Genomic DNA, 22,896 nt, shown 5'->3' on the forward strand with positions numbered 1-22,896 from the left:
CCAGTACTGATACCCTCATATCTTAATGAGGGAGAGGGCAGCTAGCTGGCACAGTGCATAGAGGAGCATGCCTGGAGTCAGGAGGACTTATCTTCCTGAATTCAAATCTGGCCTCAGACACTTACAAGCTGTGTGACTCTGGGCAAGTTAGAAAATAGTAAATTACTACAGTATCTTTGCCAAGAAAACACCAACTGGGGTCATGAAATGACTAAACCACCACAACAAGGAAATCAAAGACAAAGACCCAATTTATGACACAACATTCAAAGTAACCCTTCTTGTGGTAACAAAGTATTGTGGATGCCTAACAATTCAGAAGTGGCTAAGCAAATCTTAGCTCATGCAATGGAATCAAAAAATATGAATTTAGAGAAACACATAAATACATATAAACTGATGCAAAGTGAAGCATGAGACATTGAGGAAAATAGACATGAATAAAATGACTATAATAACATTGAACAGTATGCAATTATAATAACTAAATCTGGTCTTAAAATAGAGTTTAAAAAATACTGTCCTGACCTCACTGTAGCAATAGGGAACCATGGGTATGGAATATTGCCATTTGCTGCCCAGTTTGCTTCCTTTATGGGTTGGTTTTACTAAATTGTCTTTTTTATTCTTTTTAAAAAATCTTTATTATAATAGAGAATACATTTTATAATGGAATATAATGTTAAAACAAAAGGTATCAATAAAACTAGAAGGAATAGTATATAAATTATACCTTTAGAGTATAGTTAATTGAGTTGTATTCTATAAAACAGCTTCCTACCTTCTTCCCTTCTCCCCCAAATGAAGGAAGGTAATGAGATATTCCTCACCCAAGAACAATTCTACCTATCATCTTTACCTTCACCTTCCCTTGCTATGAAACTGTTTGTTTGTCCTTGTCCTTTGTTTTCAAAGAGGACTAATGACACCATGGGGTGATGTCTTGACTGGTGTGTGAATGAGGTTTGAGTGAGGCAGTGTTGCATTAAGTCATCAGCCTCACCCTCTCTTCCTGAGTCATCAAGTTCCAGGATCCAGACAACAGTCAAGATGACTGACAACAATGAGCTGGATAGCTACAGATGGCAGCTATCATTACATATATATATATATATATATATATATATATATATATATATATATATATATATATATATATATATATATATACATATGTACATATATGTATATATATGTACATATATATGTATATATACACATGTGTATATATTTACATGCACAAAAATAAAGTTTTCAAAACACTTTATAAATGTTATCATTTTAACTATAGTTTGATAGATTAAATTCTTTGAGGAAAGGAATTATTTCAGTTTTGCCTATCTCCCCAGGAACTAACACACTTAATAAATATTTGTTGATTAACTGAGTTATATGGGATTCAAAAGACATACAAAAAAAAAATCCTGTCCTTGTTTTCAATTTAATTTCTACCTAGGAGCCAAACAGATAGAACATAGGAAAATCATACTCCCTAGTTCTGGCCTTTAGTTGAATTGGTATGTTTTGTAGCTAATTTCTAAAGAAATGCTTTCTTTTATTTATGTGATTTTTTTAAACGATTGCAGTCATGAAGTTACATAATAGAAACATGGCAATGACTTCACTGAGAGCATTGCTAGACTAGGAAAAAACTTAAATTCTATTCTTGATTCTAGTCTTATATAGGTTCTCTGTCTCAGATGTCTGTGATAAATTTGGAATCACCATACCAACAATACCGAGAGGATTATTTGGTTATATAAAGGACTTGCTTCAAGGTGCCTATTATTTTCAAGAAACATGCATTAGGAAACCAAGTTCTACTAACAGAGCCCAGAAAGAAGGTGAGGCAATGGCAAATATGGGAATACATGCTGTATAGGAAATTCCAAGTAGCTATAATATTATTATGCCACACACTAGTAAAGATGGAAAAATATGCAAAATGGGAAGATTCTGCTCTCCTCTCCAACTGCCTCTCCATTGATTCCAAAGAACCTTAACTGAATGATCATTCATTTGACTAAAATCTTTGCTGCCTTCCATTCAGCCTCTGATGCTGATCCTAACCTTTCTATTTTGGAGAATTTTCACTCTACCACTGGCTTAAGGCCACCTGAACACCTTCTCTAACTATTCCTTTTAAAAAACTAAGGCAGCGAACATAAAAAGGTTTCTTGAGAGGCTGATGATTTCAGACAAGTAACAGGAGAATGTCAGGATTGAAGTCTTGGCATGTTCTTCACAGAAGACTGCCCACATTTCATATCCATTAACTTTCACTATCAAATTCCTATAGATATCTGTCTTCACTTGCCTCTTACTCCTAGAGCCCTTGCATTCTTGTTTCTGCTCCTGCCATTATAATGAAAAGGTGACTAATGACCTCTGATAGATTCAGGACAACAGAAGTTCAAATCTGGCCTCAGACACTTGACTCCTACTAGTGATGTGACCCCTGGGTAAGTCACTTAACCCTGATTGCCTTGCATCTAAGACCATCTCCCATTATCCTGATTTCCATGTCTGACCACTGGATCCAGATGACTCTGAAGGAGAAAATGAGGCTAGTGACTTAGCACAGCAGCCCTTCACTCAAATCTAATTCACGTGTTTGGCATGGCATCACCTCCCTGGTCTTCTTTGAAAATGAAGGACAAAAAAAAGACAAAATAAAAGAAAGAAAGAAAATGAAGGGCAAACATATACTTTTTGTTGCATTTGCCTTTATGGACCACCCTTCCTACCTCTCTGATCAATCTTCTTTTGTGGGTTTTCAACTTCCTTTTAGCCCTTATATGTGGGTCTCCCTCAAGGATCTGTTTCAGGTCCTCAATACAGATAGCTCCCAAATCTCATCTCCATCCCTAGCATCTCTCCAGATTGCAACCCCACATTTCCAGTTGCCTTTTGAATATTTTCTGGATGGTATGCCAACAATTCCAACGCAGTATGACCCCTATTCGAAAACTGCCCCCTCCTCTAATTTCTTTTCTTATAGTTCTGTTACTAGTCCCACTGATCCACAATTATTGACCACTCATTCTCCTTTACCCAACACTAATCCACTTCTGTACTATCTTCCAGATCCATCTCCTTCCTATCCATAATCACTGCAACCACATTAGTTCGACCTTTCAACACTTCTCTTCCCACCTAAACTGTTATATAGCCTTCAAACGGGTCTTGCTGGCTTCACTCTCACTTCTCTAACCCAAGGTACCATTATGATCACAAACATCACTCCTATACTCAAAAACCTGTGGCTGCTTCTTACTAAATATCAATTAAGTATCAATTCCTGAATTCAAGGCATTCCAAAACTTGGCCCCAACTTTCTTATCCAATCTTCTCTCATCCTACAATTATTCTATACCTCAATCTGTCTGGAATATTGTTTTTGTTCACATCCTATCTTTCCTTTCTGCTAGATTTTCCCCATAAATTGCTTTCCATTTTCTGTTTCCCTATCTTTGAACAAGTGACCCCAAATGTCTGCATATACTTACTCCCTTTGACCTCTGACTCTTGGAATCACCAGTTTCATTTAAGGACCTCCAGATACTACCACCTACAGGATACTTTGTTTAATCCCCTCTAATTATTAGCACTTACTCTCTTTTTGAAATAATTTTGCATTTATGAATGTGAATGTTATACCTCCTCAATAAAATGTATATCAAGTCAACAAGGATTTTTATTAAGCACCTTCTATCTATACTAAAAACTGGGAATAAAAAAAATTAAAAATAGTCCTTATCTTCAAGGAGCTCAGTCCAATGGGAGAAACAGATAAACAATTATAAAAAACAATGTCCATGGAAGATGATCTCAGAGAGACGACATTAAAAAGTTAAAAGAGCTGGGAAAGGCTTATTACCAAAAGTGTTATTTTTATCTGGGGCAAAGAAGCCAGAGAAGTCAAGAGGAGGAAAAAAGGAGGGCAGAGAATTCTAGGCATGAGGGAAATTCAGTGAAAATTCCCTGAGTCAGAAGATGGAGTGTTGTATATAAGGAATAGCAAAGAGATCAGTGATATGGGATCAGATTTCAGGGAGGAGACTAAGGTATAAGAGAACTGGAAAGGTAGGAAGGGACTAGGTTATAAAGAACTTGGTGATCCTATATTTGATAGGGAGGTAAGGAGGAGTCACTGGAGTTTACTGAATAAAAGGGTTGATGTGGTCAGTCTTATAATTAAGGAAGATCAAACTGATAGCTGAGTGAAAGGCTGACAACACTCTTGTAGTAAGATTATTGCAACAGTCCAGGTGTGAGATGATGAGGACCTGCATGGGGGAGTGTCAGAAGAAAAATGAGGTCATATACAAGATGTTACAAAGGTAGAAATGACAGGACATGGCACCTGATTGGATATGGAGGATGAGAGAAGGGGCAATCAAGAATAACACCATTTTTTGAGAGCCTGAATTACTCAGAAGAAATCAGGAAATTAGGAGGAAGGGAAATTTTTGGAAATGTTGAGTTTAAATTGTCTATAGGATAACCAGTTAGAAATGTCCAACAGACATTAGAGAAGCAAGTTTGGAGATCAAGAAATAATAATATTTGACCTTCATTTTTTTTTCAAAGAAGATCATGGCATCATGAAAAGCACATGAGTTGCATTTGAGTGAAGGGGTGCTGTGTGCTCACTTTCTCCTCCAGGGTCTTCTGGGTCCAGTGGCCAGATATAAATTAGGACAACTGGAGATGGTCTAGGATACAAGGCAATCAGGGCTAAGTGACTTGCCCAAGGTCACATAGCTAGTAGGTGTCATCCTCTTGACTCCAAGGCCAGTGTTCTACCCACTGCACAACCTAGCTGGTCAGGAGATAGATTAGGGTAGCTCTGAGAATTATCTTCATAGAGATGTTAATGCATCAGAACAGATGAGACAATGAAGCAAAGTAATACAGAGAAGAGGACCCCAGAAAGGGCTTTGGGGGACATCTAAATTTAATAGGTTAGAAGGGGAGGAACTATTTCTTTTTTGTCTTTATATTCCCAGAATTTTAAAAAAATACCCTTTATATTTTAGATATCAGCAATGTGGAAATAGTAGCTTTGATCCACTCCCAGAGCAAGGAATAATGCCTAACAATAGATGTGTTAATGATTTCACTAGGCCCTTCCTCTTGTTCCTTCTCCTTTCACACACTAGGTCCTGCCCTAGGAGGGTTTGGTAAAGAATGTAGTCAGTACCTACAGAATGGGAAGAAGGGGTGCTACATTGCTGGTTCCTCCCTTCAAGATCTCAAGCTCTCAATGTAAGAGAGGTTAAAGTGCTCAGAGTGCACTGTGACAGACAACCATTCAAGAGACCTTCCTGCTCAGCACCCAGATTTCCCATTGTCCATTAAAAAAATTCAACCTCACCCTAGAAAGGGTACTTTGCTTCCTCAATTATTGTAATTAAACATATGAAAATCAATCATAACTTTCCCTCCCTAAGTTTATCACCTAAAATCAGGTCAAAAATGAAAACTGAGCCATACCATCAATTTAATAAAACGAACTGGATTTGTGTGTTCAACAGACTGAACATAACTTATGCTCAGATTCACATACTAGAAAAAGACTAAAGATAGACATGAATGGTTCAGAGCTAGAGATGACAATCCAAAAGTCTCTTCCTTTGTCCTATTGCTAAATAGGCTGTAACAGAGTAATTTCAATCAATCAATCAATTAAGTGTCAACAATCAACAGTGCCTACAATGTGCTGGTCACTGAGCTAAACTAGGGATATAAAAGAGGCAAAAGATAGTCCCTAATCTCAAAAAGTTTACAATCTGATAAGGGAGTCAACATGTAAATATACAGATAGATAGATAGATAGATAGATAGATAGATAGATAGATATATGCATGTACACATACACCTATAATGCATATATATGCATATATAATGCATATATATATATATATATATATATATGGAGAGAGAGAGAGAGAGAGAGATTCACACATTAACAGAGAGGAAGCACTGAAATTGAGAGATTGTGTAAAGTTTTCTGTAGAAGCCCTTCTCCCATGATCTGCCTTTTTGTTAGATAGAAATGAATAATGAGGGGCAGCTAGGTGGCTTAGTGGATAAAGCACCAGCCTTGGAATCAGGAGTACCTGGGTTCAAATCCGGATCTCAGACACTTAATAATTACCTAACTGTGTGGCCTTGGGCAAGCCACTTAACCCCATTTGCCTTGCAAAAACCTAAAAAAAAAAAAGAAAAGAAATGAATAATGCCTTTTTATATTGTTTCCCATTTAGATAAGGAAGCTAAGTTGAATAGTAGTTAGACAGACAGTAAGGCTTGGAGTCAGGAAAACCTGAATTCAAATTCAACCTCAGATAACTTACTAGATGTGTGACTTTGGTCAAATCACTTAACCCTGGTTGCCTCAGTTTTTTCATCTGTAATAATGAGCTGGAGAAAGAAATGGAAAACCATTCCAGTATCTTTCAAGAAAAACCTCAAAAGGGATCACAAATAGTTGGGCACAACTAAACAAGAGCCACAACTAAGCGAGGTGAACATTAAATTCTTCTCCAAATAGTTGATTCAATAATTGAAAGACAAATCACAGCTGGCCATCTCAGAGGGAACAAGAGGGCAGTCTGAAGCAGGAGGAATGTAGGAGTATGGAGCCAAGCCAATGTGTAGGTTAGAGTTTCTTGGTAAAACTATTAAGAGGGGAAAAAAAGGATTAGTTCCCTATTTTCTTGTATCCCATGGCAACTATTATAGAGACCAACTATATTTAAACATATAAAAGAAAAAGGCAGTGCATTTTCAAAGAGAACATACAGAAGAACTATAATATATTGCAATAGAAATACCAGCAGGATATTTCAGAATTTCCATTTATGATATGCTAATGTCCTTCATCAGTTAGGCTCATAACAAAACCAATGAGTATGGTAATGATCCATTAATGCACACCCTGGAGGGCTTCCTGCTCAAGTATTGGGAAATGGGCCTTACTGAGTTTCTCCAGCTTGGAGAAAGATTATAGTTTTTCCCCATATCTTATTTTTACAAATTCTTCTTCAAGGCCTATTAGGTATATCTTATGCAACCTTAAAGTAAACTTCTTTTATATAGGGGCCTGGATCCAACAGATTTTCTCTAGAACCTACAATCTTGTAACACTGACACTAGGAGATATATAAAAATTCAGAAATATGATTTTACCTTTCCTAGTCCAATTATGTGAATTTATGTAACATGCAAAATAGAGAGATATGAGAATTAAAGAGAAAACTTTTCAGAGCAAAAGAGGAAAAAATAGTCTGTCACAGCTCTGTTCAATTAAGGTATTTTTATATGAGTCATATATATATATATTAATATGAGTATCTGACTATTCAACATATGGTGATAGGTACTCTTCCATTAGACAATGGAGAAATGCTTAGGATGTGAGGATTATACAAGTTCAGTTTAAAATTTAAAATTAAATAAAATTGATATTACATGGGGCATATTTTTCACATCGGGATTAAAATCCCATCCTAAAATTATTTGAGAAAAATATAAAATTGGAGAAAACTATATCAAAGTCGTAAATCACAACTAAGTCTCAGATTGGTATGAATAATAAATCCTCTAGAGTGGACATACTAATCAACATCTTTATGGCATGTTTCCTTTGCTCTGGAACCAACTGCTGTACTTCACATAATTATAACTCTAAACTGAACAAATTTGATGTGACTGCTTCAGGGGATTAGCTTCATTCTGCTTATTAAGTGGGACATAGCTTTTACATGCTAAAGGATATCTTCCCAGAACAGATGCATGCAACGGTTATATATCTTCCTTCCTTAATCTAACTTTAAACTCCATTATGATCTCTTGAACACCAGGATGTTGTTCTTGGTAGTTTGCCTGTTTTCTCACTCAATTCCGCGCTTTATTCATAACTCATTATCAGAAATTCAGAATGGCAAGGACCTTACAGGTCATGGAATCTAATTGTCTCATTTTAGAGATGAGGGAATTGAGGTCAAGAAAGGTTAAATGATTTGTCCAAGATTAATAAGTCTCAGATATAGGATTTGAACCCAAGATTTCTAATTCAAGAGCCAATGTTCCTTCTTCTATACATATTGCCACAAAAATCAGTCCTTTGCACAAAACTAAGTGATTCATTTTTGATACTTTATTTATATGCATATATATACAAATATATGAATGTATGTGTGCCTATACAATTTTCAGTTTTCAAAAACAAAATTTTAAGATAATTTTATTTATTATCTAAAATCATTTACCTCTAAGTTTCAGTTTACTCCTTTTATTCTCTCCTAACTTCTTCTACATGATCTGTACGATTGCAGTAATGAAATTTCTCCTTGGTGGGTAAAACATATTCAAGTTCAATTTCACAAGAATTATTTCCTCTACTCTATGACCTCCCTGCTCTTTTTTTTGACATATGTTTATAAGTGGCAGTTGGTGGATGTACATTTAGAATTTAAATAGAATCTAGATCTTCCTACTGACAAATCATTTATCACTTTGTTCTGACTTTCTGCAGAGTCCAGAAAAGGACCTTTAACCACATTGTTTCTCCTGTAGGATGATTTTTTGTAAATTCTATTAATTTTTGAATTTTTTCAAGTTTAAGATTCATTATCCAGCAATTCAAAAATTAGTGTAATTAAGATTAAGATATGAACTTAATATAGACTAGCCATTCTAATGACTAACCAAAAGGAAAAAGCAAGTCACTGATAGAGAAGATGACACTGGGAACTCATTTGGATGAAAGGTAGAGCCCACGAAAGAGTTTTTGAAAACTATATATCAAAGACTAGTTATTGAAAATTATTTGTACTTTCTTTGAGGGGAGAGGGAAGAGGAATTTAGAATCCCAAATGTAATTTCATCAGTGTAAGGAACTAACAAAACAGAAATTTCTTCTACCAATGCTACAATCTATGTCTTAGGATGCTCAGAAGACTAAATAAGGAACTAGCTCAAACTAGTAAGTGTGAGAAGCCAGTATGTGCAAGTTAAAGTGGCAAAAAGAATCCAGCTTCATATATTTATCATGCCTCAGTTCCCTCATCTGTAAACTTCAGCATCCACCTCCTAGGTTTGTAAGGATCAAGTGAGAGAATATCCTTAAAGTACTTTTACAAATATTAAAGAACTATATAAATGCTATTATAATTATTATTAAACAGGACTTTAATCCAGGTCCTTCCTAACTTTAAGGTCAATCTTCTATCCACCAAGTTATATACCCTTAATTTGTATTAACAAAGTTTGAATTTGGAATTTAGTTTCCTTTCAAAGATTGTAAAGCTCCCTGAGATTAAAAGCCTTGTCTCATCTTCAGAGTATTAGGGTTGGCACACAAATGACATTCAAAGTTTATTGAAAGCTGAATTGATTCTCATTCTCTTCCCAGAACCTTCTGTAATGGATCAATTGTTTCCATTTGGATGACTATTTTTTACTTCAAAATCATTTGCAGTTGTGTTTAAGATATGGTTTCTTTCTTTAAATATACTGAATAAATTATCCCCCAAACCAATTTTTATTTCAGTTTCTAGAATTTAAACACATTTTTAAAAAGATCCCTTACATTTTGCTCACTTAGTCAATTAGTTCAGGCATTAATTTAAGTTAAATATCAAACATCCCTGGGTACCTCAAACAGATTAAAATGTAGCTGGAAATGTTCGACAAAATAAATAAAAATATAACAGAGAATTATTTTGTGGTTTTCTAAGTCAATATGTGGGTAGCGAGGATACATTTCTATTTGAATATAAAAGTATTGGTCTAGGACATCTCTAGCAATGAAAATAACTCAACAAGAAAGGTATAGGGAAGAAATATGAGTGATTTCATATAGGAGTATGAATAAGCCACTGATAGTGTTTTTAACAAATATTTATGAATAAATATTTCTTTCTAGATTACTTGAATGCAGCTCACTGCTATGCAATTAGAGTTCAGAAAGCCCCAGTGAAGAGTGACAGCAGAGAAAGAGGGGACATTACACTTGTCTATCCATACCTCTGATTCCTGTAGGGTACCACGATTTAAGCACAACATATCAGGGCAAGTGATGGGAGACCCACATCCTTCTCGAATTGCCAGCTGCATGTACTGTTTCAGACACTAGAAATGGAAAGAAAGAAAAAAAAAACCAAGCCAGTGAATAATACACTCTAACAGTTTAGAGGTGCTGAAGAGAATCACTGCAATCATATCTGTTTCTTTACTTGGTCATTCTGAACATCAAATCCTTAGAAAACAAAATATTACAAGTATGAATAATAGAACAACTTTGGAGAGAATGCACAGAAGAGCAATTAATTATATGTAACTTCATCCTGAAGGTATTAAGTTTGTTCAAGGTGGTTAGCAAAAGTTTTGTATTTTAACTCATTTTTTCCACAGACCTCTCCTTTGACCTAATGGAGGGGAAAAAACCATCTGTAGGTGGTAGAAAGCTAGACCTGGAGTTAGGAAAGTTGCTAGAGTATCAAGTGAGTTATAAAGTACAAAAATTAATAATAATAATAAAGTTAAAGTTATTAAAGTATGAAGCCTTCTATGTATCTTGCACATAGTGAGAGCAATATAAATGTCTATTCCACTTACACATATTCCTCATTCATCTCCTTACCAAAGAGTCATCATCATGCTTGAGTTACCTAGAACTAAAATGAAGAACATTGTACTTTTCAATGGGACCACTCTTAAACAACAGAAGAACTAGCAGACATGGAAGTAATGTGATTTGAGAAGCACTTGACCAAACATCTCTCTTTTATTCACTTGACTTAAATAGCTTGGAGATTCAATCCTTGAGCTAGGAATATTTCCCTCTTTCTTAAGGTCATTCTTTTAATTTTATTCAAAAACCATTTATTACATTGTTGGTGGAGCTGTGAACTTATCCAGCCTTTCTGGAGAGAAATTTGGAATTACACCCAAAGCACAACAAAAATGTGCATACCCTTTGATCCAGCAATACCACTACTGGGTCTATACCCTGAAGAGATGATGAAAAAGGGTAAAAACATCACTTATACAGAAATATTCATAGCAGCCCTGTTTGTGGTGGCAAAGAATTGGAAATTAAGTGAATTCCTTCAACTGAGGAATGGCTTAACAAACTGTGGTATATGTATGTCATGGAACACTATTGTTCTATTAGAAACCAGGAGGAATGGTAATTCAGGAAAGCCTGGAAGGATTTGCAAGAACTTATGGTGAATGAGATGAGCAGAACCAGAAGAACACTCTACACCTAACAGCAACATGGGGGTGATGATCAACTTGGATGGACTTGCTCATTCCATCAGTGCAACAATCAGGCACAATTTGGGGGTATCTGTGATGGAGATTACCATCTGTATCCAGAGAAAGAATTGTGGAGTTTGAACAAAGACCAAAGACCTTTAATTGTGGGGGGGGGTGTTTTCTTATTATGTAATTTTGCTATCTCTTTTACTTTATTTTTCTCCCTTAAGGATACGATTTCTCTCTTATCACATTCAACTTATGTATAATATAATATCATGTATAATGTATACATGGAATGTATACCATGGAAACAATATAAAGACTAACAGACTGCCTTCTATGGGGAGTTGGGAGGAGGAGAGAAGAAAGATTCAGGGAAAAATTGTAAAAATCAAATTAAATAAAATCTTTCTTTAAAAAAATAAGATAAAATGTATAAACCATAAAAAACATTTATTAGATGCCTCCAACATTCAAATATCTCAGAGAGGCTACATGAATGTACAATCAATCATTAACACCTCAGAGTTATAGGACTACTTTCTCTCTTGACAGTTATTTTGAAAATAAGAATATTTTGTGAAAAACTGTATATTAAGATAAAGGTAAGAGCAGCAAGGGGGTAACCCGCTGAGTTATCACACTAGATAGCAGGAGGGTACAGGGTATGTGGGTGAAAGGACACTATAAAAGGGAAGGGAAAAGGAGTGTGTGAGGATGACAATCATGTTGCAATTTTACATAGACTTGGCTTGAATCTCAGCAATGTCCACAAATATGTACTGATATTGCATAGACTACTAACTCCCTCCATCTTCCAACAAGTACAGTCAAAATCTTGCCTCAAAAGACTTACTAGCTCTGTGACCCTGAAGAAGTCATTTTTACCATGTTTGTCTGTTTCCTCATCTGTAAAATGAGTTGGAGAAAGAAATGGCAAACCACTCCAATATTTTTGCCAAGAAAACTCCAAATAGGGCCACCAAGAATCAAATACTACTGAAAAAGACTGATGAGCATGGATATCTTTCTCTACTAGTGTAGATTATAACCTAAGTCATGCAATCTCAAGGATTTACTCAATATTGATACCTATTGAGCCCTAGCTCCATCTATTTTCTCTCCTTTCTCCAAAGCGGTCCTAATCTATTTAGCCAGAGAATAAAATGAAGATAAATAGGTGGAAACTATAGGGCAACAGATTTCACCTTAACATAATAATTTTTCTTTAATAAGATGCCAGAAAGGTAGCATGGCTCAGTGATTCAGCATCATGAACACCTAGGTTCATTAAGTCTCTCCTCCATTTCATATTAACTTTGCAAACCCAGACAAATCACTTAACCTCTCAGGACCCTTAGGGAGAAAGAATTTTCACATGAACTACTTCCTATACTAAAGAAATGAGCTATGCGTTACAGAAATAACATGAGATAGTCAAAAGTAAAATGGCTTCTCTTATAGACATTGAGACCCCCATAATTGAAAGTTTTGGGGTCAAATGACTCCCCTGTTGGGGATAGTGGACTTTATTTGTGATATGAGAAAATCAACTCAAATTCGATTATATTGCTTCAGAGTAACAACCTGAAAATTAATAGACTTCTTGTTTGCTTTTAAGCAGCTAAGAAAAATCTGAGTCATGGTTAAGGTTTTTGGTGGCAGAGGCTTTTTTTTTTTTTTAACATATCTGGATCCCTAGTACCTAACGCAATCTTTGGAATATCTCATAAAAGCTTGTCATATTGTTAAATAATACCCATTTGTACCCTTAATCATTGTGTAAATCTTAGGTAATAATTCATAAACAGAACATCCTAGCTCTAATTCACTTTGAGAGAAAGAAATACTTCCTTGGGATTAGTCTCAAAATACTTCTACCCCCAGGAAAGCACATTGTGGGAAGCTTTCTGTGAATAAACAGGCTACTTATGAGGGAAATTATATCCTACTCCTCACTATCATATTAAGGCTATCTATGTTATAAGTTGTGCCATGGACAGAAATCTGTTCTTTTGCATTTGCCAGATCCACTTATAAAGGGTCAGAAGAGTTCTGTTCACTTTCAGACAAACACTATTACAATTTACAACAATTTTTAAAAAGCGCAATTAAAAATGGAGTGAGGAAATTAAGCAAAACCAGGTATGTGAGGAAAAAATAACCATATGAACAGTATGATACAAGTATGATACAAAAGTATGATACAAAATCTCACTTCCAACTAGGAGGAAGTTTTACATTGACTTTCATGGAATAAGGGTAGTGAGGTGATTCAGTGGACAAAATGCTAGGCCTTAGACACCTCCTAACTGTAAGACCTTGCACAAGTCACTTAACCTTGTTTGCATTAGTTCCCTCATCCATAAAATGATCTGAAGAAGGAAATGGCAGACTACTCTAGTATCTTTTTTTTAGGTTTTTGCAAGGCAAATGGAGTTAAGTGGCTTGCCCAAGGCCACACAGCTAGGTAATTATTAAGTGTCTGAGATCGGATTTGAACCCAGGTACTCCTGACTCCAGGGCCGGTGCTTTATCCACTGTGCCACCTAGCCACCCCTCTAGTATCTTTTTCAAGAAAACTCCAAAGGATCAAAGACTCAGAATTGAAAAATGACTAAACAACAATGACAAATACCATAAAAGAATTTGATTAATACTGTCTAGTTAAAAACTAGATCCAAAAGATAGAATTTACCAACTGAGATATATCTTGACTTGAAATAAGAAACACTTCCTAACATCTAAATCTTCCAAAAGAGGGGTCAGTTATTGGGGAAGCTGGGAAGTACTCATCATTAGAGGTATTAATGACTCCTTTTAGATAGTAACCCTTCTAAATGCTCACTGAATTGAACGGTATCTTTAATCAGGAATATTGTAGACAAGGTATACATGTTTCAGATGGGATTGGACTGGATCAGGGAATCTCCTGCTGTATTGATCTGGTTCTGCCAAGGCAAACTAGACAGGGCTCTGAAGTCAAAAAATCTAGGAGCTTTAAATTTAGAGGTGAATTAATTAAATGTTTGACAAAATATGACTTGTGAATGATGTTATAAATATCTAAATAGTCCTTGGCATAAAAAAGATTTCCTACCCTTGGACTAGAAAAATATTTCTTGGAATGGAAAATTTAATGCAAACATCATAAAAGTACCAACTATGTACAATGAATACTATTTCCTCCCTCACATTGAACCAAACAGAGATTCAGTGAGACTTTCCCACAGCTAAGGGAGAAGGTAAATTCCCAGCAAAACCATAACACAGATAGTGCTTTTTACTTCCTTCTAGAATTCTCCTTACTTCCCTAAGATTTGTACCTCACCACCACCTGGCTAAAGCCCTGCACCTTAAGTCAGGATTTTAAATTCAAAACAAGCACCAGATTCTTACTAGGTCTGGGGCAAATTCACTTAACCTATCTTTTTTGGTTTCCTCATCTATGAAATGGGTATAAAAGTAAGGCCTCCTACCTCCTGGAGTGATGATGGGGACCAAATGAGATAGTGTTCCTGAAACAGCTACCACTTAAAATGCTAAGTAAATGGCTCTAACCAGATGTAAATTCATTGATAAGAGGAATAATTCCTTTCACAAATTGGAGATTACTGGAGCAGGAAAGGTTCAATACATAATTCAATGAATCAGATAGTTGAAGGTAGAGATACCTTATCTTGGGCTGACTGCCATAGGCACTGACTGACTCTGGGATGGATGCTGCTATTAGCACCACTACCAGAAAGGCAGGAGGAGCCCAGGAAGTAAGAAGTAGAGATCAAGTAGGAAATAAGCAGAAGTAGCAAAGAGAAATAGGAGAAACAGACATTTCAAAACAACAACAACAAAAAACCCTCTTGAGCAGAATTCCAAAGTATGACAGTACACTGGCACTGTCCTGATCCCCATCATGACCTCAATCTTTCCTCTTGCCACTGATCTGGCAGTATATGGTTTCTACATAAGCTACTATGACTGAGATGACCTTGAAAATTTGAGGAGTTGTACAGTCCAAGGACTAACAGAAGGGAGGGTGTGTGGGAGCAAAGAAGGGAGATATTCAAGAAATATTTCCAGGGAATATTATAGTGTTTAGGGAATTTCTGTTTTCTAATTTTTACCTTTCAACTTTAGGCTATAGCCTGCATGAAGAGAAAAATTAGTTCCCTCAACATCACAGATTTAAAATCATTTAATCCAACTGAGATCCAGAAAGGCTGGTTGACTTGCCCATGGTCAGACAAGCCAAGATTTGAAGCTTGTTGGATCTCTGACTCCAAATTCCAGTACCTGCTGTTCACATATCAAATATATATACAGAATAGAAATTATAGCTAAATGTTCTTTGACAAAGCTTATGATTAGTTCTAAAAAATCATTAGCATTAAAATGCTTATTTAAAGATTGCAGCTTACTATTTTTTCATGGTTTTTATTCCTTTGAATATGTTTCTTTTTTTACAATAAGACTAATTATATTTGCTTTCTATGATTGGACATATAAAACCCATATCAAATTGCTTCCATCTAAGGGAGAACAGGTTATAGAAGGAAAGAGAAAATTTGGTATTCAGATTTTTTTAAAAAATTAATATTAAAATTGTCTTTTCCTGCAATTGAAAAGAGACTTTTTTAAAAAAGAAAAAAATTATGCAGCAAGGTGGCTTAGTGGTTAAAGTACTTGGACTTGGAGTAAGGAAGATTTGAGTTCAAAACCAGACTTAGACATTTCTTAGATAAATCTGCATAAAACTCCTTTAACCTCCATTTGCCTGGGTTTTCTCATCTATAAAATGTTTCCCCTTCTGGTTCTAGGATTTCCGCACAGGAGAATGAATATTCTAAAACTACAATGTTATCCTGTCTCCTTTCCCCATGTATTTATTCCTTTGCTTTTTTTTCCTGAATAAAGTATGAGAAATATTTTAAACATAGACCTCATTCTACAATGTCTCTCTCTCTCTCTCTCTCTCTCTCTCTCTCTCTCTCTCTCTCTCTCTCTCTATATATATATATATATATATATATATATATACATATTAATGTATATAAAATCTGTAAGAGATCAAATTTGCTTCCCTGTGATTCTATTTTTGGTTAATAAGCAAGATAAACTATACTTGATGCATGTGTGTGTGTGTATATATATATATATATATATATATATATATATACATATGTATATACAGAGAGAGAGAGAGAGAGAGAGAGAGAGAGAGAGAGAGAGAGATCTTCTTTCCAGGGATCAAATAAGATTATACTTGTAAAATGTTTAGCATTTTTAGCATTGTAGGTGCTATATAAATGACAATGATAAGAAAAAGAAGTCATCACTTTGTTGATGATTCAGAATGAGAATTTATTTATATATGTAGGACAGATTTATCGTGAAAAAGAAAAAAATTCTCTATCCAAACCTCTACTTGCCAATATGGGGCAAACAAATGTAAAGAGAGTATATAGATTACATAAATTATGATGACTAAATCTGAAACTGGAGAATAGTGGCAGAAGAGCACAATGGATGGAAAACTGGCCTTGAATCCAGAAAGAACTAGACAAGAGTCCCAAAATAATACTATTTGTATTGCGACTATAAGTAAAGTCACTTATAGTCTTAACCTAGGGGGTTCTCCATTACAGAAAAAGTGATAATCTCTATTATTAGTGCTTTCACATTAATGAAATAATAAGTCAGGAACATATATACTTTGTTTTTTGCAAGGCACTGGGTTCAAGTGACTTGTCCAAGGTCACACAGCTAAGTAAGTTTTAAGTTTGTGTGTCTGAGGTCAAATTTGAACTCAGGTCCTCCAGAAACCAGCACTAGTTTCTATCCCCTGTGCCACCTAGCTGCCCCTAAACATATATATTTCTTTATTGACATTCCAGCTAGTAAATTTTTAAGGCTGGATTCCAAAGATTAGAGTTGGGATTGAACCTATTAATACAGAGAACTACCTTTTAAGATAAGTTAACTCTCTTACCAATGCACACCTGCCCTTCTCTTCAACTTATAGTTCTAGACTCTTGTGAAAACCAATGGTATCCAAATCAAAATTGGGGACTGCAGCATGCTGACTCAGAAAACCATATATTAACATTATATATGCTCAATTATAATTTTATTTATCTTGTCAAATATTTATAAATACATTTTAATCTGGTTCCTACTCTACTCAGTGTGAAGAGGACAACTATTTGATACTTCTGGCAAAGAGTATCCCAACCCTACATTCACACAGTGTGTGTGTCAAACAAGTAACAAACCCATGACTGAGCTTTAAGTCTAGCTCTCTTGTCTGCCTTGGTGCACTACTACCTCTCTTGAAATGTAAACCACTCAGAATACTTGATAGTTCTTTATCAAGTCAGTGTTCTGAAGAATATTGCAGATTTCAGAAAATTAAACCTAATTGGGGGGAAAAGGAAGTCCCAAAAAAGTCCCCAAAATAAATGTCATTTACACAAGTATGTAAATCTCTCTTGAGTTATAAAACACAAAGCAGAGAGGGAATCTTTATGGTTATGATTGCACATAGACACACACACACACACACACACACACACACAAAATCTTTTAGAATCATATCATATAGTCTATCAATTTTTCTCTTTGCTGTAGATCAACCCTGCTGCTCCAATTTGTAGCTTTCACTAAAACATGAAAGTTACTAAAAAAAAGGAAAAAGGACAAATGTAATCTAGCTTGCACAATAATTATAGTATATAAAATGTCAGTTGTCTGATTTCCCACAAAGAGTATCTATTCTGGAAGAAAATGTTTCTGTGATGTAAAAAAAAAGGTTTTTTATTCTTTCCTTAAAAAATTCTTTTTTATGCTTTCCTTATGTAGCAAGTACCCAATAGAAACAGTAATCAATTTGAGGGCAGATGATTCAGGATTGAATTCTACCTGTCATTTACTACTGATGTGCCCATGATTGAGTCACTTAATCTTACTTCCCTCAACTGTAAAATGAGTTTCATAAGACCTCAGTTTCCTCAAGTGTAAAATTAAGCTTCATAAAATAAAACCCTGGTACCATTAAAAAGCAATACATACAAAAAGCAGCAGTTGATCCTGAAATAAATCACCTTTTTAAATTTCAAGATGATCATCTACTTTAAATTGATAAATTTTGCTTCTATAGCAGCATATAAAAGCATACATAATTCACAATTACATACCCCTTTTATACAGTGGAAGATCCCCGCAAAAGTTAAACACTAAAGTATAAAAAATTTGGAACCAGTGTCTTCCCAGAGGCCCTAGCTTCCTTATTGTAAAAAAGGAAGGGTGGCTGTTTAGCTTCTGTAATTCAGTACTACCACTGGGCATTGCTTTTGTTCATTTTTTTTCCAGTTCAAAGTTGCCTTCTTTTATACAGCTGTACTCATTGTGTTTTACATTTGTTTTCGGTTCTACTTTCTTCACTTGGAAGAGGTTAAGCTAAACACGCCATTTTCAAAACAATTACAGCAAATATTTAGAGGGAAATAAGTGAACTACTCTATTTGTATTTGATTGAAGTCATTATAACCTCGAACAATGACCAGAATATACAAATGGCTGCTTCTTCTGGACAAAAGACACAAAAGGTCATTAAATGTAACAATAACAACAACAATAAAGATCCTTGTAATTACCTAGACTCATCTGCTGGAAAATTCCTGAGTCTGACAATTTTTAAAGATGCTTGCATAGAGACCTACACTGTCAACTAACTGAAGAACAGCTTGACTTTTAGTAGGAATCATACAAAGGATACCCTGGACAAAATTTACCATTAACTTTTTTTTTATCCCACCAACAAAATGTAGAGATAAAAGCATGACATACAAGATTTTCTAAAGAAAAGTAAATCTTACAACTATGTTTCAAAATTCTCAAACAATTTCTTTTTAAGATTAATGGTGGCACAATCTTCAAATGTTCATAGGAAGGACTTCAAGAGTAAAACTGACAGGAAATGGGTGAGAGAAGGAAGAGAGCCTGGGAAGAGTTTCAAGATACTAGAAAGAAAAAGAAACATTATTTAATTCCAGATTTATGCCTTTCTCTAGAATAGTCAACAGTTTCCTAAAATATAAATAATACAAACATGGCTTAAGTTATTTTGTGGTGGGTGGGTGGGTGTCTCTGTGTGTGTGATTTAAGAAAATATTTAGATTTTATTGAATGTGAAATCTACTTGAATGTATAGACCATTTCATATCTTATATAATACTGGAGCAGGCTATTTCACTTTTTCTTCTTATAGTATCCAGTACCCTCTTGTATTCACAGCAATCCCCCTACACTGACTCCCCATTTCCAGCTTTTGAAATTGTTAGGGTTAGCCTTAATAAATGCTTGTTTTAGTAAATGAATGACTTTTTTGGTTGATGTCAATTGCAAACTTTTTCCCATTTTAAACTTAAATCTCTCACTTGGAATTGCTTGTTTCTGAGGATATAAAAAGCAATTTCATCTTGTTTAATGAGGTGGTACCTACACCTGATCCCAAGAGGTTTCTAAAGACTCTCCTTTTAATTTCATCACTAAGTATGTGCCTGGACTCCTTCAAATACCATCAAGCATCTATAATAGGCAACTTGGTTTTGTACTACAGGATTTATACACCTTTTAGCCTCCACCTAAAGACTATTAAATTTTCCATCACCTCATTTAAAGGGGATTTAGTGTCCATGGTATCAAAAGAACTTAATTGTAAGGTCAGTTCACCTTACAATAGTCCCACAATGTAGTTCTAAACTGTATCATGCATCTTAAGTGAAGTTCTATTACAGATTACCACTCTCCTTCTATCTAGTCTTCCCTACATACACTGAGCTGTTTCTACTATTTACAAAGATGAGAGGGCAACTGCCCTATTTGTAGATATCAATACTGTAAGAACTTCCATCCAGACTCAACCAAGCCAACCAATGTACAGCAACATCCTGTTTACTCTAAAATTAATGATAAATCACAACTTACATTTACATAATATTTTCAGGTTTACAAAGTACTTTCTGTAAAGTAGTAGGTCAGTTGGTCAGTCAACAAGTATCTGTTAAGTATTAACTACTTTACTTGGCTAGCATTGTGGCATCTACAAGGGATACCAAGTCAAAAAAAAAAAAAAACCAAACGCAACAACCCTATAATTTAAAGAGCTTCCCTTCTGATGAGGGACACACATAAATCACTATGTACATACAAGTTATACAGTGGATAAAGCAGAATCCCCAGGGTAAGGAGGATTGGAGTTCAAATTCAGCCCCAGACACTTAATGGTTATGTGTGATCCAGGAAAGTCCCTTCACCCTATTTGCCTCAGTTTCCTCATCTGTAAAATGAGCTGAGAAGGAAATGGAGAATTACCCCCAGGATCTTTGCCAAGAAAAACTCAAATGAGGTCACTGAGAATCAGTCACCATCGAAATAGTCAAACCTAGGGAGATGGGGGTGAGGAGAGAAGGGGATCAAGTAAAGTCTCTTGTCAGACCTAAAAGATAGGATTTAGCTTATTCTTTAGCTTATTCTTGAAGGAAGGCATGGAAATTAGAAGTGAGAGGGCAGAACATTTCAGGCATAGGGTGCTGCCAGTACAATGGCATAGGAAATGTTGGGAGATGAAGAGTGTTGGGAGAAGGGGATGCCTGTCTGTGAGGAGGGAATCCTCACATAATTCATGAAGGGATGTTGTTAAAAAAAAAAAACAGAAAGGTTAAGAAGGGACCAGGATATGAAGAGCTTGAGATGCCAGAGAACTCTAGAGATAGGGAATTGAGGCAGGAAAAGTGAAATGATTTAGCATGAGTAGCATAATTACTTATTATCAGAAGCTCTAGTATCCTGACTCATGTTTTTGCTATCTACCCTCCTGCTTTTACTAGAATTGTCATTACTTTCACAACAGCTGTAGCTGCCAGAGAGTGGATACTACTTTTGAGTCAATACAGACCAAACCATAGAAAGCACCAAAACATAAGGCTGGATTTAAAAAAGCAAAAAAAATTCTTGGATTGAAATGGGCAAAGAAAGAGGTGAACCCCAAAGTCTAATTTGCTAACTTTGAAAGTGGAAGCTCAAAGCATATTAACATGTATCCCTTGCAGTCAAAAATAACTATCTACTGTTTTCTGGAATGAGGTATTCAGATAAATCCTTTGAGGGTTTGATACAATAATTCTCCAAGAGAGAGCTTTGATCCAAATTACAAAGTACCTCAAGTTTCCACCAAGTAAATGGGATCAAACAGTTTCTTGTCTTGATCTCTGTTGATCAAGAAGCATCTAAAATTAGGAATCCCAGGAACAATAATAACATTAAAGAGGAATAGGCTTAACACATGATAGACTTGACAGTTCTGTGCAAAGTAAACAGTTTACTTCTGTGCAAAGTAAAGATGTCTATGTTGAAAGATAGGGGCAACTCAATGGCATAGTGCAAGGAGTTCCAGGCCAGGAGGGAGGAGAACTACTCTTCCTGAGTTCAAATCTGGTTTCAGACACTCACTAGCTGTGTGACCCTAGGCAAGTCACTTAATCTTGTTTGCCTCGGTTTCCTCATCTGTAAAATAAGCTGGAAAAGGAAATGGCAAACCACTCTGGTGTCTTTATCAAAAGAAACCTCAAGGGGAGTCATGAAGAGCTAGACATGACTGAAAAACTACTGAACTGAATATATATGAAAGATGGATAGAATCACAACAGTCAATCTGCCCATTTAAATCTTTTGAATGTGGAGCTTCAATATTAGCAATTCAATAATGATCCACTGGCATTTAAGAAATAATCTCTTCTCCCACATTGGCTCTCTTAAGATCTCCAGAAAAGAGTTCCAGATGCCACACTTTTCGCAAAGCAATGCAGCTGGGCCAGGTGTTCTCCTCTAAACAGCATACCCAGAAAAGAAATTGACAGTTCCTAGAGAAAGAAACCAAAGGTTGAGCCAATTTTACATCCTTTCATTTCCTCCAAAGAAACCTTAGATTCTCAGGATTGCACAGAGGTCTCAATAACCAACAGAAGAAAGCAAGTTGCCTAAACAGAATTACTTAATAGGAAAAGGAATTCAGTCCTTAAATAACTGTCAAAATAGGAGATTAAATTCACTGAATGTCACTTTCTTCTCTTTTACTTTAAAAAAAAAAGCCACAGAGACAGACACTGTACTTTGACTTCTCTGGCAAGTGGTCATCTGGCTTTGGTTTGAAGACTTACAAGGAAAAAGAACTCATTGCTCTTGAGGCACCGGTCTCACATCAGCAAAACTCTAATTATTAGAAGGTTTTTCCTGACGCCTAGCCTAAATAGGCCTCTTTTGAACCTCTATCCATTACTCCTGGTTCTATCTTCTGAGACAGAAGTTTCAAAGAATTAAATTAGTGCAAGGTACTATACACTGCAAGAGGAAGATGAGAAATGTTGTTTCTCTCATGCATCTCCCTAGTGATTTATGCTACTGTCCTGACCCTGAGGTCCAAGAAGGAAAGAATTACATATTATTATATATTAGAATTATATATTATATATATATAGAAAGAATTATATATTAAGGTTTGGCAAGCTATGTTCTTCTATGGTCATGGTACCCCTTTGTGCCTCAAGACTCTCATACCTTCTC

The 22,896-nt window shown here is 35.5% G+C and overlaps 1 protein-coding gene across 2 annotated transcripts in view; it reads right to left on the reverse strand.

Annotated features, from left to right (window-relative positions):
* Positions 1–22,896, reverse strand: part of RNF144B (ring finger protein 144B) — a 210,511-nt gene that overhangs the window by 48,281 nt on the left and 139,334 nt on the right. For both annotated transcript variants that reach the window (XM_074207138.1, XM_074207137.1), the window contains exon 3: positions 10,039–10,143. In XM_074207138.1, the coding sequence (XP_074063239.1) occupies positions 10,039–10,143 (105 nt within the window). The remainder of the gene's footprint in view (positions 1–10,038; positions 10,144–22,896) is intronic.

This window comes from Macrotis lagotis, chromosome X (genome assembly GCF_037893015.1).
Source record: "Macrotis lagotis isolate mMagLag1 chromosome X, bilby.v1.9.chrom.fasta, whole genome shotgun sequence".
In the NCBI taxonomy this organism is placed as follows: domain Eukaryota; kingdom Metazoa; phylum Chordata; class Mammalia; order Peramelemorphia; family Peramelidae; genus Macrotis; species Macrotis lagotis.